Source organism: Gallus gallus, chromosome 18 (genome assembly GCF_016699485.2).
Source record: "Gallus gallus isolate bGalGal1 chromosome 18, bGalGal1.mat.broiler.GRCg7b, whole genome shotgun sequence".
NCBI lineage: Eukaryota > Metazoa > Chordata > Aves > Galliformes > Phasianidae > Gallus > Gallus gallus.
Window position 1 is genome coordinate 9,750,774 of NC_052549.1, and position 14,624 is coordinate 9,765,397.

Sequence of the window (14,624 nt, forward strand, 5' to 3'; positions counted from 1 at the left end):
TCCTTCCATCTCCCTCCTGGGACCGGGCCACGGTGCAAAGCCAACCAACAGCCGCGGTGCAACAGCAGCTGGTGCCCTATGGTGCATCCTGGGATCCTGGAGTGGGCAAAGCCCACCTCATCCAGCCCATTACTTCCCCCCATTCTTGCCTGCAGAGCCAGGGCCGGAGTTATCAGTGCTGGGTAAACACAGCCCTGCTGTTATCGCAGGGCAGCCCAACTGCCGGCTTATCCACCGGTCAATTATTAATGAGCTGCCTGTTGTGTTCACCCCACGGCACAGCTGGTGACAGGGGGATGGGGCTGCTGGGGGAACAGCATCTGTGCAGTGGGGCTGGGGGTGAGCCCTGCAGCGAGACCCCTCCCCAACTCCACTATGCAGCCAATGAGTGTCACCTGCTATCCAGGATACCTGCTGCCGTGGGGTGGGGGCACAAGGTTTGTTGCCCCCCAGCTCCAAGCAGCATGCTGCTGCTGACCCAGCACAGCCAGCTCTGGGGTCAGCAGAGACCCTGAAAGCCAGTGGCTGATTGCTGCCTGTGAATGGGAGGATGCAGCGAGGCACCACCCGGTCAGTGCAGCCCAAGCTCAGGTGCAGCCATCAGGTGCTGGTGCTGCTGTGCTGGGTCCTTCCCCAGTGCACAGAGGGAGCCCAGCAGCAGCCTTGCAGTTTGGCCAAGCACCACTTTAAGTGCCATCGCTAATTATATCAACCGTGGGAAGGTGTTTCCAGGAGCCTGAGCAGGACGCAGCGTGGGGCTCTGCTCTGCACTCCCCCCCATGCCACCTGTCCCCAAGGCAGCGAGGGGCCGGTGCCAGCAGGAGGGCTCACTGCCCAGCTGCCCCTTTAAGGCCAATCCCAGCGGTGTTCTCTTTCTTCCCAGGAAAACGAGCCTCTAATTGCAGCATGGGGGGGTCCCGGGGGCTGCATCTGCTGCCGGCTGTGCCAGCCCAGTGCCAGACTGCATCCAGCGATGGCTGGCGTGCAGGTCCCTGTTCCACCGTCTCTTCATCCCTGTCCTCTCTGCCCCACACTCACCGCCCGTGTCTTGCAGGTGGCTCTTCGCATCCGACCCATGAGTGTGGCTGAGCTGCAGAGGGGGGCCAGGCCCATTGCCCACCGCCTGGATGAGCAGGTACAGCTGTGGGATGGGGACCCAAGGCAGGGGATGGGGGATCAGGTACGCGGGGCAGGGTGGGACCCTCGGTGTGCTCCGAACATACCTGGATGCACCTGGTGCTGCATGCAGTGCACATGTGTGATGTGCACACTAAACAGGCTGGGGGGCACCTGCAGCCCTATATCCCCTGCGAAGACCCTACAATAACAAAGCACCAGGATGGGAATCCGTGTGGACACTGGGTCAGGAGGAGCCCTTCCTACAGGGCTGTGGGACTCCAGCGCTGCCTCTCCCCATCCCCAACTGAGGTTACAGGGGAGGCCTGGAGGCTGTGCAAGGAGGGGGAGTTGAGCAGCCGTGAGGTTTTCTTTGCCACAAAGGTCAAAATCTGCATTGCACTGGGAGACACCGGGGATGTTGGCAGCTGTGATGGGGGCAGAACCGGGCCCCTCTGTCCTGGCATCACCCACCAGCAGGGGTCTGGGGTTGGTGCAGGGGTACAAACAGCATCCCTATGGTGTGATTGCATTGCAAACCAGCTGGAGGTGTGCAGCTGTGGGCACCTTGCTGGGCTGTGCTCACAGTGGTGCTTTTGTGCCAGCAGGCAGTGGAGCAGCCGGCTGGGCAGGTCCCCTTGGCACCGTGCACAAAGCAGCTTTGAGCCCCAGCCGCTGCCTGGGGACAATGGGATGATTCAGGAACACAAAGGGCCCCGGCACGGAGGGGACATTGGCAAAGGGGAAGTTGGAGGTGACTCTGGGAGCATGGGGGTGACAGGTGCCCTAGGCAGCCCCATTTGTGTCCGCCAACAGGTTGTGGTGCTGCGAGACCCCACACAGAACCCTGATAATGTCCTGCGTGCCAGCCGCTCCCGGGAGAAATCCTACGTCTTTGATGCAGCCTTTGATTCCACGTCCACCCAGGTGGGTCTATGGGATGGGCAGGGCATGGGGATGTGGGGCTGGGAGCATGGTGTGGGACAGCCAACCGGCATGGGGGCACTGGGATGTGCCCTGGGACCATTCACCCTCCCACAGGAGACCGTGTACCGTGCCACCACCCAAGGCTTCATCGCAAGCGTCATCTCAGGCTGCGATGCCACCGTCTTTGCCTATGGCCCCACTGGTGAGGGGCTCAGGGATGGGCCCCATATGGTGGGGGCTGCAGAGAGTCCCAGCCCCAGACGAGCCATCCCCTCTCCCCCAGGCTGCGGGAAGACCTACACTATGCTCGGCACCGACAGCGAGCCTGGCATCTGTGCCCGCGCCCTGGGTGACCTCTTCCATGCCATCAAGGAGTGCAGCAGTGATGCAGAGCATGAGGTCTCCATGTCCTACCTAGAGGTGCATGGGAAAGTAGGGATGTTCCATCTCTGGGGCAGGCAGGGAACAGTGAGTGGCACACAGCTGGGCTGTCACCGTGCTGTGCCGCAGTGCTGTGTCCCCTATGGGTCCCCATGCCATGTGGGATGTGCCCAGCTCCTCCCTTTGTGCCCAGATCTACAATGAGGTGATTCGGGACCTGCTGAGCCCCTCACCACACTCCCTGCAGCTGTGCGAGGATTCCCACGGCACCGTGAGAGTGGTCGGCATAACTGAAGTGTCGGCCGGCAGCACCGAGGAGGTGGGACAGGGGATGTCTGGGGGGCAGCGGGGAGCAGCGAGCCCCTCACCCAGCACAGCCCGTCCTCTCCAGGTCCTACAGCTGCTGCTGAGGGGGAATCAGAGGCGGACACAGGAGCCCACAGCCGCCAACCACACGTCGTCACGTTCCCACGCTGTGCTGCAGGTCACCGTGCGGCCACGGGGACGGGGACTGCGCTGCGGGCGGCTCCAACTGATCGACCTGGCAGGCTCCGAGCGGGCAGCGTGGGTACAGCACGCACCCCTGGGAAAGCCCGGGCCCCTTTTTATTGCTACCACACTTTTGCCTTCACCCCGCCGCCCAGACGCAGAACCGTGGGCAGAGGATGAAGGAAGGAGCGCACATCAACAGGTCACTGCTGGCCCTGGGCAACTGCATCAAGGCGCTGAGCAAGCCGGGGGGCAGCGCCCACGTCAACTACCGCGACAGCAAGCTGACCCGCCTGCTGAAGGTGCGATGGCGTCGGGGGGGCATGGGCTGCTCCCCCCACCCCGCTCAGCTGTGTGCTTTGCTGCCCAGGACTCGCTTGGAGGTAACAGCCACACGGTGATGATCGCCCACATCAGCCCTGCCAGCACCGCTTTTGAGGAGTCCCGCAGCACGCTCACCTACGCCCAGCGCGCCAAAAGCATCCGCCCCACGGTGGGAGCGGGAGGGTGGACACCATCCCGTCCCCTGCCAGCGTCCTCCTGTCCCCTCCCCGAGCAGCCCTGGTTCCCAGCAGGGAGGGCACAAGAGCCGGTCTCTGCTGCACGGCCACGCAGTGCTCAGGGACCCGAGCTGGCAGTGTGCTGTGCCGCGGCAGTGAGGTGCTCACACTGTCCCCGTTTCAGGTGAAGCACAAGCTGCTCAGCAACTCACCCCATGGCAGCATTGTGGCCAACCTGCGTGGGGACATCCAACACCTCAAGCACCAGCTGTATGCCACACCAGGGCCAGGCAAGCACCGCGCCATCCGCTACACGCAGGGTATGCCTGGCCCCACTGTGCTGCCCCGGAGCTGCAGGGCTCGGTGCTGACACCCATATCCCCAGCCCAGGTCCAGCTGCGGGAAAAGCTGCTCAATGCCTGCCATGAGCAGGCGGCTCTGTGCCAGCACCTGGTGCAGCTGGAGGGCACAGCGCTGCACACCCGGCTGGCAGCTGCCCGGCACCTCCGCATCCTCACTCGGTACGTGGGTGCAGGTGGGGTCCCCAGAGTGCTGGGCTGTGGCACAGAGACCCCAAAATGCCTCCTGCAGCTGGAAGAGGAGAGCGTGGCGCAGGGGCAAGGAGGGGCGAAGGGAGCCGGGGGGGCCCAATGAGAGCAGGAGGAACATGGACATGGATGTGCCGGAACCACCCAACGTGATCACAGCACGGGAGAGCTTCATGGCACTGGTGGAGGAGCAGGGCAGACTCCAGGAGCAGAAGGTGCGGGACCCCCAGTTGCAGCACCCACAGCTCAACCCCACATCTGCAGGGAGCTGAGCTTGAGGAGACGCCAGGGGGGTTGGTGGCCCTCTAGCAGGGATGTTGACCCCTGGGAAGGGGGATGACCCCTGGGTGTGCCCACAGGCAGAGCTGGAGAGGCGCTTCCAGCAGAGCCAGCAGCACACGCGGCGGCTGGAGGAGGCTGTGCAGCGCGGGAGCAGCTCTGTGCAGCAGCAGGAGGTGCTGGCCCTGCTGTGCCGCCTGCACCAGCTGCAGCTGCACAATGCAGAGCTGCACTCCCGCTCCCTGCTCCAGGGTGGCCCCTGGCACTTCCCAGCCGCTGCCACGCAACCCTTCAACCAGCACCGGGCTCCCCGTGCCATGGAGGTGAGCACAGCGTGCCCACGGCACCAGGGCCAGGCGAGTGGCTGCGCCACGCTGACGGTGCCACTGCGCCTTGGAGGAGACATTGAGCAGCACCAAAAGCATCGTGGCCACGGCTGCTCCGTGTCAGTCCCGTGTGCCACGCACCCCCGAGCTGAGGCGTGCTGCCAGCGGGGACAGCCTGGAGGGGACAGCCACCCTCCTGGGGGCCATCCAGCCCAGCCCCTCCCCAGGCGCCTGACTGTGAGTGTGCAAAAAGCTGGAGAGGGAAGAGCTGTTGGATGCCAAAAGGAGAGAGAGGCAGCTGCAGCCCTTCGAAGTGACCAACCACGAGGTAGGTGGCAGCAGCACCACACCCCGCTGAGAGCATCAGGGGACACATCCCTGCCCATCTCCCCAGCTCCAGGCAGGGCCAACACCCACCGCTCGGCCACATCGTGGCGATTGGCACAAGGACCTCCAGCAAGGACAGGTGGAACCCCTGGTGCTGAGCCGAGCTCCCTGCTGAAGCACAGCCGTCCCAGTGCCAAGCAGAGGGCTGAGCACCCATCCTGCCCACCTCAGCGCCCCACATAGTGCACAGTGCCAGCCCTGCTGGGGCCAGTTGACCAAACCTCCCTGTGGGACGCACACAGCTGTGCTGAGCAGTGACCCTGCGGCTGCTCAGCACCTCCATGGCTCAGCAGAGCGGCACAGGAGCTGAGGTTTACCCTTTTGGAGCAATAAAAGGAGGCACGTGGAGACTGGGAGTGGTGTGACAGCTGATGCGTCCCTGTGCCCACCCATCCTAAGGCACACGGGATACCCAAAGATGCCCCGGACTCCCCATACCCATTTTCTGCTTTTATTAGGAAGGAGGTGAAGGACACCCAGGCAGGAACGAGGCGCTGTGCTCCACAAGTGTCCTCTGCTGGGGGAGGCAGCTGGACCCCCATCCCACCGCACCCCAAGCTGCGGCCATGTCGGTGCAGAGGTGGCACTGCAGGGGCTGTCCCTGTCCCCACGCCACGTGGTTGCACGTCCCCTGTGCTCCCCGCAGCACCCAGGGATGGCGGTGGGGACAGCGGGGAGAGGCAGGCAGCAGAGGGGCCCCCATCTACCTACAAAGAGCGGACGAGGAGGCAGAGCCCCATGCCCACAGCCCCACTACTTCTTCACCTTGATGAGGGAGTGGTAGACGGGCTTGATGATGATGTGCAGGTGCAGGGCGTTGTCGATGAGGTACTCGGAGGTGCGCTTCTGCAGGTCGGCGTGGGCAAGGAAGTCAGCCGTCTCGTCCGAGCTCTGGTGGAAGCTGTAGGCGTGCTTGACAAAGATGCGGCCCTGCTGCCGCACGCCCACCAGCACCGTCTTCTGGAAGCTGACACCGGCGAAGTCGGGGCTGCTGGTGGCTGGCGTGACGACGAGGCGCGGGCGGCCGTCCTCGATGCGCACCGGTTGGATGGCGCTGGACACCGAGTCCGAGTAGACGGGGCGCAGACTGACGGGCAGCCAGCGCGGCGAGAAGAGCACGTTCCAGGTCACCCGCTTGCCGGAGTCGTGGCTGCTGGGCCCAAGCTGGGTCTGGAAGCTGGTGCTGCGGTCATCCCGTGCCGGGTTGTTGATGACCCACTGGGAGCCCCAGCTGGGCGCGAGGTAGTTGCGGGGCAGGAACATGCTGCAGTTGACGTCAAAGTACTTGGCGAAGTGCAGAGGGGATGCAGAGTGGAACTGGAAGGCCTGGAAGAGCAGGTCCTGCACCGCGCCGTAGTGCCGCACCAACACCGCCGACTGCGTCTGCAGCCGGAACAGCTGGCTGGGAGCGATCATGGGGTAACGGATGGCACGCAGCACCCGCTCAGCCACAGCATCCTCGGGCTGCCGCCGGGCCAGCCAGGCCTCCACGGCGGTGTAGAGCTCCAGCTCGCTGTGCAGCACCAGGTCGGAGCGCTCCAGCAGCAGCAGCAGCAGCTCCACGCTGACCGAAGCCCACTCGGCACTGCCGAGCACGGACGACAGGTTCCAGGCCAGGAACTGCAGGCAGCTCTCCTGCAGCGCTGCATCCCCGATGCGTGCAGCATAGTGGTACCAGCCCACCACGTGGCCCTGGCTCGACTCGCTGGCCAGGTGGCTCCTCATGTAGTCGGCCACGCCACGCTGCAGTCCCCACACCCGGTACTTGCTGGCCAGCTGGTGCAGGGGGATGGCTTGGTGCAGCAGGAGAGACACCCCCCCACAGTACAGGTACCTGGGGTGGAGGGTGGGGTGACACCGCTGTCCTCTGACCCCATTCCCAACCCACTGGTCCTTGAGAGAGCATCCTCCTTCCTTGGCTGCAATCCCTCCCAGCACCCCCATCCCGCAGGATCCACGTGGGAACATCTTACCCAGTTGGCTCCATCCCTTCTGCTGTCCCCATCCCACCAGGTCCTTGTAGAACCGAAGGTAGCATCCCTCCAGGCATCCCTTTCCCATGGAGCTCCCACTGTCCCCATGGGAACACCTCCCTCCACGTCTGCATCCCTCCCGTGGGCGTCCCCATCCCACGGGCTCCCCACGCACCTGATGAACTTCTCAAAGAGCGCGGCAGTTTCGGGCGGCTCATGCAGGGTGACAACACTCTGGTTGCGCAGGAGCCCCTCGAAGACCTCACTCTGGAGGCTGAGCAGCAGCTGATGGGTGTGGAAGACCTTGGCCTCATCGGAGGCAGCCGTGCGCACCCGCAGCACCGAGTCGCTGCTGTTGCCGTTCTGCAGCAGCTCCTGCAGCCTCTGCAGCAGCGTCAGTGAGTGGTTGATGGTGGCCGCAGTGGCATCGCCGCCCAGGTCAGCTTTCTGGGCTGTAGGGAGGTGGGACTGTCCCACTGCTGTGCCCCAGCACCAGGCACAACAAGGCGGGATGTGTGGCTAATAGGGCACTGGGGAAGCTTTGCTTCGTGCGCATCTTCCCTGTGCTCCTCACAGTGCCAAAGGGTTGGCTGCTGCCAAGGGTATGTGGGGAAGACAAGGGGACATGGGGACAGCTGTGTCTCTGGGAGCCAACAAGCTGCCTTTCTGCAGCAGAAGGGCTGAGACCACCATGTACCAAGCTAGGACGTGCTGGGAAATGGCCCTGCGCCGGGCACGCTGGCACAGAGCCCGGGCTGCCAGCCCTCTCCTGTCCCCATGTGGGCAGAGCGGTGCCCTGAGAACTGCCCCAGACCCCAGCGCCCCCAGGTGGGCCAACATGGGGGGAGGGCACACGAGGTAGGTTTTGGGACTCCCTGCAGGCTGAGGTACCAGTGGCCGCAGCACTGCAGCTGCTGGGATGGCACCACACCGTGCCTGCTCCCAGCGTGATCCCTGCCTCCTCCTGGTGCCACGAACCCACACCTCCCGTGCACAGGGAGAGTGTTGCAGGGAGCTCTGTTCCTGTGGGTACGGGGAGCCTTCCTCCTGCTCCTCGCCCTCCCACATGCTTGGCACACCCCCCGCTGCCTCCCCGGCTCATCTTGATGAATTTGGCTCCATCTCTCCAATCTGCTTCTGGCCGGCTGGCAATCCCGCAGATTACCCATCCCAGTGCCGGCTTAAACCCCACTGAGCGGGGATCAGGAGGCGATTGCAGTCCCTCGCCCCGCAATGCCCGCAGCGCTGAGCCCTGCGCTGGGCAGCCGGACCTCCCTGTGGGGCACAGCACATCCAGGAGCCACCATATCCATCCCACCCCACGGCACAACGGCTGCTGGAGTGCCGCGCTCAGCCCCAAATCACCGCCAGGGCACAGAGGGTCGGGGGACCCAGGGACCCCTCCACGCCTCCCCCCCACCACCGCCGCCCTTACCAGCTTGCACGGTGAGGAGGAGGAGGAGGAAAGCGGTGGCTGCGCAGCCCCAGCGGCGGGCAGCTGTGGGCCGGGTGCCCGTCAGCCTCGCCATCGTTTCGCATCTGCCGGCAGCGCGGCGCGGCACGGGGCGCGCGGTGCCCGACGGATGCTTATGTAGGCCACGAGCCCCCCCAGCCCGCACCGCCACATCGATTGGTGGAAACTGGGACCCGCCGTTGCCAAGGGAACGGCTTCCAGCCCCGATCCATCCCACCCCGGCCCCCAGCCCCACATCCCAGGGCGTCGTGCTCCAGCGAGCCCCGGGCACAACGTGGGGTCGCTGCCGTCGGACCGCGCCGGCCCCGTGCGCAGCCACAGCCCTTTGTGCTGCGGGGACACGCCGGGCTTTTGCATTCAGGGCACAGTGCGTGCAGCCTCCCGGCTCCCCCAGCTCATGGGTATTCATGGCGGCGGCAGCCCTCGCCCTCCCATCACCATGGCATCGGGCTGCCGGCAGGAACTGCCTGCCCTTTTCCCAGCCTTTGCAGCCAAGACACTGCGTGCACTGCACGAGTGCCCGGTACCGGCCCTCACTGGCCCCTCGCCCACCCCGACAGTTTGCGCAGGGCTTTGCAACGGCACAGGGCACCAGAAATGAAGATGGGGATGGGGATGGAGGTGGGGGTGGGATGGTGAGGATAGGAATGGGATTTCGGTCTGTCTGTCAGGCACCTGGGCCACCCCTCCAGGAGACAACACCAAGCGATGCTGTGACCTTCAGCGTGTGGCAGTGGCGTGCCCCGCTCGGTCTGGAGCCACACAGGGGAATATTAGCCAGTTCCTGTTATTGAGTAGCTGTCTGAGCTGATGGGATTAGCGCTGGCGTCCGCGTTATTGCAGCTTTGGTGTTAAGCTGCTAAGTGAAGCGCAAACTCAACGAGGCTGCCGAGCATTTCACGCTCACTCCCAGCCCCGGTGCTGGCAACGTGGCACCCAGCAGCTCAGCGCAAGAAGGATGCTGTGTGCACGGGGAGTGCATGGGCACAAAGGCCAGGAGTGCGTGCAGCAGGGCAGGATGGCTGTGGCATTGGCCAGGGCTCTCCGCAGGGTAGGGAGGCTGTGGCCAAGCAGGGGGTGCTCAGCCCATCTGCCCCTTTTGTGTTGAGTGCCCGGCCCCGGCACAGTGCCACCGCAGCCGGGGGTGTTCTTATGCCAGGGAGGGCACTTGAGGACAGGGGCTGAATCCAGAGTGTCTGGAGGAGGATGGGGATGGGGGATAAGGAGCTCCATCCTTGAGCACAGCCTGGTGCAGGGGGGGTGAAGGAGGAATGTGGGATTAGATGGCGTCTCCAGATGTTGAGTGTGGGCAGATGTGGCCACAGCTCGGGGGTAGGGTGCCCGTGTGGCCCCGCTCCACTGAGGTGGGATGGAAGATGAGCTGCCCATCAGCTGTGTGCTGTGCTCCCAGCCCTCCCCAGCCCCTCGTGGGGGGCAGCAGGGACACAAGAGGACCAGGGTACAGAGCACCTGGCCCCTTGGATGTGCCCAGCCAGCAGCTCCGCGGCCCAGCAAGGTGGGTGACCCAAGGCACAGCACAAACAGAGCAAACAGTCCGGGTGCACGTTCCTGCTGCAACGGGGAGCAGGGGCCAGGTGGGCCAAGGGGCCCCCGCAGAGGCACAGCCTGTTAATGGCTCACCACATCTGCTGCTGCCTCATTTAACCACCCGCCTGCAAAACAACAGCTTGCCGGGAGCGTTGCCTGGCGGCACTGTGCCAGCATGGCTCCGTCCTGCAGGGTCCCCCACTGCGCCTGGCTGGGGGCTGTCACCCCTTAGCTGGGCACAGGGCAGGGCAGCACAGGTTGCAAGGGTGAGGAATGTGGGGAGCACGGGGACAGCGCTGGCAGCGCTGTGTTCAGCCCCTAAACCTCACGGGATGGAGAAGCTGCTGTACTGGCCCCGGGAACTGCAGACCCATGCCAGGCAGATCCTGCAAAGTCTGTGATCGCAGAGGCAAGCAGGGGACATCAGTGTCCCCACTGGCAGCTCCTACATCCCCGTGCTGCTGGGGAGACTGAGGCACAAGCAGACATTCCCTGCAGCATGGCCTCCACGTGAGGGGACTGGAGTAGTACGCAAGCACAGACACACACGTGTGAGTACACACTCAGACAAACCCAGACCTGGCTCAGGAGCGAGGCTGTGTCCATCTGTCCTGGAGGCAAGGAAGGAGCCTCTGCTGTGGGAGGGACTGCAAAGCGTCGGCGCCTGTGCTCCCCTGAGCCTCCAGGTGAGCAAAACGCTGTGCACTTGCATGGTGATATGGGAGCAAGCAGCACCCAGAGCACCGTCCCTGTCATGCTGGGGTGGGGATGAGCTCTGTCCCAGTCGCTCAGCCTCCTCAGGGGCCCCCATCCGCGGCTCGGGGGCAGCAGCGAAGCTCGGGGCCACCCCATCCCGCGGCTCTGCCCACGCCGCTCTCCCTCCGCCCCGCGTCTCCACGCACCCCAGGGGCTGTGCCATGCTGCGGGCACCGGCGGGGACGCGGCCAGCAGCGGGAACAGACACGCACTGAAGGTGGCACCGCACGCCCAGAGGGTGGCACGAAAGCCACCAAGGTGAGAGCCCACCGGGCACAGGAGTGGGACCTCGGGTAGAGGAGGGGGGCGAAGGACCCGGACCGGACCCTTCCCAGCGGGCACAGCGCCTCTCGGCACAGTAAAGGGCTCAGGGCTAGGGAAGGGTTAATACGATCCTGCCGCAGCCGATCGATGCCCCTTTCCCGGGGGGCAAAAAGAGGTCGGGCTCGCTGATTATCCAGATCTAATTTTCAGTTAATTAGCATCACTCTCCTCTCCCACACAGCCCCGGGGGTTGGGGGTCTGCTCGGGTCGGTGCTTCCGTCCCTTGGGGAAAGGGGCCAAAGCCCCCTAGGCTCTCAGGGAGGGAAGTATGGGGACCCCCCTTTTGTCCCCCTCCCCGCCCAACCCCAGGCATTGCGGAGGGCTGGGGACAAGCGCTGAGCGGGAGATCGGGCGGAGCTTGGCGCGGGGGTCGCGATGCTCTGTTGGTCCCGGAGCCGTCGGGGCTTGGCCGAGTTCGGCTGCTGGGGGGCAGTGAGGGTCTGGACCCCCCCCCGGGCGAGGGGCAGAGGAGCACGTACAGGGTTGGGAGCAGCAGCGAGAGCTGAGCTGAGCCAGGGCGCTACAGGGGCCACGGGGGGACGGCTAGCATGAGGGGTCGGGGTAGGACACGACGCCCCCGGTCTCAGGACCCCAAGGCTCCACGCCGCCCCCAGACCCTCGCGGCCACCCCGGCACTAGGACCCAGCTTCCCGCAGGAAATGCTAATTTTGAACGATTCCAACCAATCACAACGCAGCGCTCGGGTTCGACATCCTCCCACTCTCGAAAAACGCCTCTCTGATTGGCCGCAGCCTGGAGCCCTCGGGCCAATAGGAGCGCGGGGCGCGGAGCGGGGCTTTGTGAATGGGGTCGGGCGCGGGGCCGCATCCCGCACGGGGCTGTGCGGGGCCACCCCATGGCACTGCCACCTCCCGGCCGCTGCCCCGTGCCACGGGCACAGCCACGTCCCCACCCCCGCGGCAGCCGCCCAAGGACATCTTGTTTTAAGCCGGCTTTCTTCGAGTCGATAAAAAGGGGCCGGGGGAGATAAACAACGATCACATCCGGCAGCAGAGCCACCCCGGCGTCCCCGAGAGCGTCATGTCCTACAGCCCTAAAATGCACCGTCAGGCACGGGGAGAGCTGAGCCATCCCGGTGTCCCCATGCCGCGCCCCCGCCGGCGGTGCCGTCACCCCTCTGACTCTCCCCGTGTCCCCCCGCAGCCAACACGTGGTGGAGGGCGATGGTTCCGGTGCCCAACAGCACGGCGGTGACATGGCCGGAGCCGGAGCGGTCACCCTGCATGGTTGGCATCTTCCCCGTCGTGTACTACAGCGTCCTGCTGGGCCTGGGGCTGCCAGGTGAGGGGGTGGGGGCTGCTGGGGTTGAAGGGGCAGAGCTGCAGCTCCCAGCCTGACCCCACAGATCTGTGGACATTGGGGTCTCAATGCTCCCCCCAGAGCCACTCCCCTCGGTGTAACCCCAGCCCCGCTGGTGGGTGCCACAGCAGCGGGGACAGATGGTATTTGCACCGCGGGGGCTGACGCATGGAAGAGATTAATCAGCTCTACAAATCCCCACGGCACCACGATATTTATAGTTCCCCAGCCCCCCCTGCACCCCACCGGGGGCTGTGGAGCTGAGCGTGGCACCGGGGGGCTGTGAGCCCAGGGTCTGACCGCCCATCTGGCACCGCTCCCCTCCCTCCAGTGAACATCCTGACTGCCGTGGCCCTGTCCCGCCTGGCCACGAGGACCAAGAAGTCGTCCTACTGGTACCTGCTGGCCCTCACCACCTCCGACATCCTCACCCAGGTCTTCATCATCTTCGTGGGCTTCATCCTGCAGACGGCCATCCTGGCGCGGGCGGTGCCCCGCGCCTTCGTCCACATCGTCAACGTTTTGGAGTTCACGGCCAACCACGCCTCCATCTGGGTCACCGTCCTGCTCACCGTGGACCGCTACGTGGCCCTGTGCCACCCGCTGCGGTACCGCACCGTCTCCTACCCCCGCCGCACCCGCAGGATCATCGCTGCCGTCTTTGCTGTGGCTCTGGCCACCGGCATCCCCTTCTACTGGTGGTTGGACGCCTGGCGTGACGCCGACCCGCCCACCGCGCTGGACAGGGTGCTCAAATGGGTGCACTGCGTCACCATCTACTTCCTGCCCTGCAGCATCTTCCTGGCCGCCAACTCCGTCATCATTCACAAACTGAAGCAGCGCGGGCGCTCCGGGGGCCGCCGACCGCACCGGGGCAAAACCACAGCCCTCCTCCTGGCCGTCACCGCCGTGTTCATCGTGCTCTGGGCGCCCCGCACCGCTGTCATGATGTGCCACCTCTACGTGGCCTCGGTCAAGAGGGACTGGCGCGTGCACCTGGCCCTGGACGTCGCCAACATGGCGGCCATGCTCAACACCACCCTCAACTTCTTCCTCTATTGCTTTGTCAGCGACACGTTCCGCCGCGCCGTCAGCGAGGTGCTCCGTGCCCACGCGTGGCATGGCCTCCGCCACGGCGGCGCCCGCCTCGTGTCCCCAACCCTGAGCCCATCGCAGCTGCTGGGCACGGCGTGCTCAGCAAGGGGGTGCCGCCATGCAGGGGTCTCGGTGCTCACCCAGCACCCGGTGGGGCCGTGCCCAAGGGATGCCGCCCCACTGTGCCCACAGAGCTGCGGTGCTGGGGGCGGGGGGAGCTCACAGCCCCTCTCCAGCTCCAACAGCGCAGCAAAGCCGCCCCCAGGGTTGGGCCCGGGTGAGCTCCGCAGCCCCGGGGAGGAGGCAATGTGATGGGGGTTGAGCTCTCCTGCATAAACTCTGATGTTTGGTCTGCAATGCTGTGTGGGTCTGGCTCCGTCTGAGTCCCTCTGCTCAGCCTGGTGCCCTCGGGGTGCTGCAGTCCTGTGTGACCCGGCTCCCACCCACGTCCCCACTGCGTGGCACGCACACAGTTCAGAGCCACGATCCCGCTTACACCACCACGCCGCTGCGATGCTGAGCGAGCAGCCGGGGCCGTGCCAGCCTGCCTGTCCCCAGCTGCCACCAGAGGGCAGGGACAGGACGCCCAGCAGAGCTGGCACAGGCAGCAGCAGGGAGCTGGCACCCTACACCCCATGGGAGCAGGCGGGTCCAGAGCAACAGCCCTGCCTGCCCCACTTTCCATCCTAATTCTCCCATAAGGTCCTTACTATAATCCCCCCCAAACAGAGCGGCCTTTCCGCTGTAATTCCTCATAAAGCAGCACCCATGGAGCTGCCCCAGTGCTGGGGCTCGGCTGGCCCTGGAGTATTTGGGCTGCCCCAAGCAGGGCACAGAGAGCAGCCCAGTGCCCTGTGCCCATCAGGCTGAGCCCGGCACTGTGTTGGGATGGGGCACAGTAGGCTGCCCACCCACCTTTGCGTCCACTGCACATAAGGTGAGCCCAGGATGACCTCGTGATGTGGGGCTGACCCACATGGGCACAGGCACACATCCAGGGCAACGCACCTCGCACTCAGCAGCCCTGGGCACGATGCCGACCCCTGCATTACACCGGGGGATCCGACCCCCACTGCCCTGCTCACACCGACGGGGCTCAGCCCCAGCCTCGCTGGGGTGGGTGCAAGCTGGGAGGTGCTCGCTCCATTAATTCTGGCATTTCAGGAGAGCACGACTGGGGC

General features: G+C 65.1%; 3 protein-coding genes across 9 annotated transcripts; 2 read left to right on the forward strand and 1 right to left on the reverse strand.

Moving 5' to 3' along the window:
• Positions 1 to 955: 955 nt before the first annotated feature.
• Positions 956 to 5,390, forward strand: KIF19 (kinesin family member 19). 5 transcript variants are annotated; one of them, XM_015279930.4, is made up of 12 exons: positions 956 to 1,135; positions 1,933 to 2,043; positions 2,158 to 2,245; positions 2,327 to 2,463; positions 2,618 to 2,743; positions 2,816 to 2,992; positions 3,069 to 3,215; positions 3,284 to 3,406; positions 3,598 to 3,733; positions 3,799 to 3,934; positions 4,005 to 4,176; positions 4,321 to 5,390. In XM_015279930.4, the coding sequence occupies exons 1-12, from the start codon at positions 974 to 976 to the stop codon at positions 5,134 to 5,136; spliced, it is 2,331 nt and encodes a 776-aa protein (XP_015135416.2). In that variant the 5' UTR covers positions 956 to 973; the 3' UTR covers positions 5,137 to 5,390. The 5 variants fall into 5 exon arrangements, with proteins under 5 accessions (XP_015135416.2, XP_040505736.1, XP_040505737.1 ...); XM_040649802.2 differs by having other exon boundaries at positions 2,816 to 3,406; positions 4,321 to 4,894; positions 4,961 to 5,390; XM_040649803.2 differs by having other exon boundaries at positions 956 to 988; positions 1,055 to 1,135; positions 2,816 to 3,406.
• Positions 5,391 to 8,488, reverse strand: BTBD17 (BTB domain containing 17). Its single transcript, XM_425385.8, has 3 exons — positions 8,362 to 8,488; positions 7,102 to 7,378; positions 5,391 to 6,787 (listed from the first exon to the last, which is right to left on the reverse strand). The coding sequence occupies exons 1-3, from the start codon at positions 8,453 to 8,455 to the stop codon at positions 5,707 to 5,709; spliced, it is 1,452 nt and encodes a 483-aa protein (XP_425385.6). The 5' UTR covers positions 8,456 to 8,488; the 3' UTR covers positions 5,391 to 5,706.
• Positions 8,489 to 8,692: 204 nt separating this feature from the next.
• GPR142 (G protein-coupled receptor 142) lies at positions 8,693 to 14,495 on the forward strand. 3 transcript variants are annotated; one of them, XM_046902207.1, is made up of 3 exons: positions 8,693 to 10,634; positions 12,193 to 12,330; positions 12,680 to 14,495. In XM_046902207.1, exons 2-3 carry the CDS (start codon positions 12,213 to 12,215, stop codon positions 13,753 to 13,755), a joined length of 1,194 nt encoding a protein of 397 aa, XP_046758163.1. In that variant the 5' UTR covers positions 8,693 to 10,634; positions 12,193 to 12,212; the 3' UTR covers positions 13,756 to 14,495. The 3 variants fall into 3 exon arrangements, with proteins under 3 accessions (XP_046758163.1, XP_046758162.1, XP_024997501.1); XM_046902206.1 differs by lacking the exon at positions 8,693 to 10,634 and adding an exon at positions 10,855 to 10,962; XM_025141733.3 differs by lacking the exon at positions 8,693 to 10,634 and having other exon boundaries at positions 11,829 to 12,330.
• The last annotated feature ends 129 nt before the right edge of the window (positions 14,496 to 14,624 follow it).

What these genes read in the sequence shown, in the direction of transcription:
- KIF19 (XM_040649801.2), top strand. Translation starts at nt 974, where the DNA reads ATGGCTGGCGTGCAGGTCCCTGTTCCACCGTCTCTTCATCCCTGTCCT. An exon ending in TCTCCATGTCCTACCTAGAG is followed by an intron (nt 2,464 to 2,617) that starts GTGCATGGGAAA and finishes CTTTGTGCCCAG; the next exon opens with ATCTACAATGAGGTGATTCG. An exon ending in CACCTCCGCATCCTCACTCG is followed by an intron (nt 3,935 to 4,004) that starts GTACGTGGGTGC and finishes TGCCTCCTGCAG; the next exon opens with CTGGAAGAGGAGAGCGTGGC.
- BTBD17 (XM_425385.8), bottom strand. Translation starts at nt 8,455, where the DNA reads ATGGCGAGGCTGACGGGCACCCGGCCCACAGCTGCCCGCCGCTGGGGC. An exon ending in CCTCCTCACCGTGCAAGCTG is followed by an intron (nt 7,379 to 8,361) that starts GTAAGGGCGGCG and finishes ACCTCCCTACAG; the next exon opens with CCCAGAAAGCTGACCTGGGC. An exon ending in CTCTTTGAGAAGTTCATCAG is followed by an intron (nt 6,788 to 7,101) that starts GTGCGTGGGGAG and finishes CCTCCACCCCAG; the next exon opens with GTACCTGTACTGTGGGGGGG.
- GPR142 (XM_046902207.1), top strand. Translation starts at nt 12,213, where the DNA reads ATGGTTCCGGTGCCCAACAGCACGGCGGTGACATGGCCGGAGCCGGAG. An exon ending in GCTGGGCCTGGGGCTGCCAG is followed by an intron (nt 12,331 to 12,679) that starts GTGAGGGGGTGG and finishes CCCTCCCTCCAG; the next exon opens with TGAACATCCTGACTGCCGTG.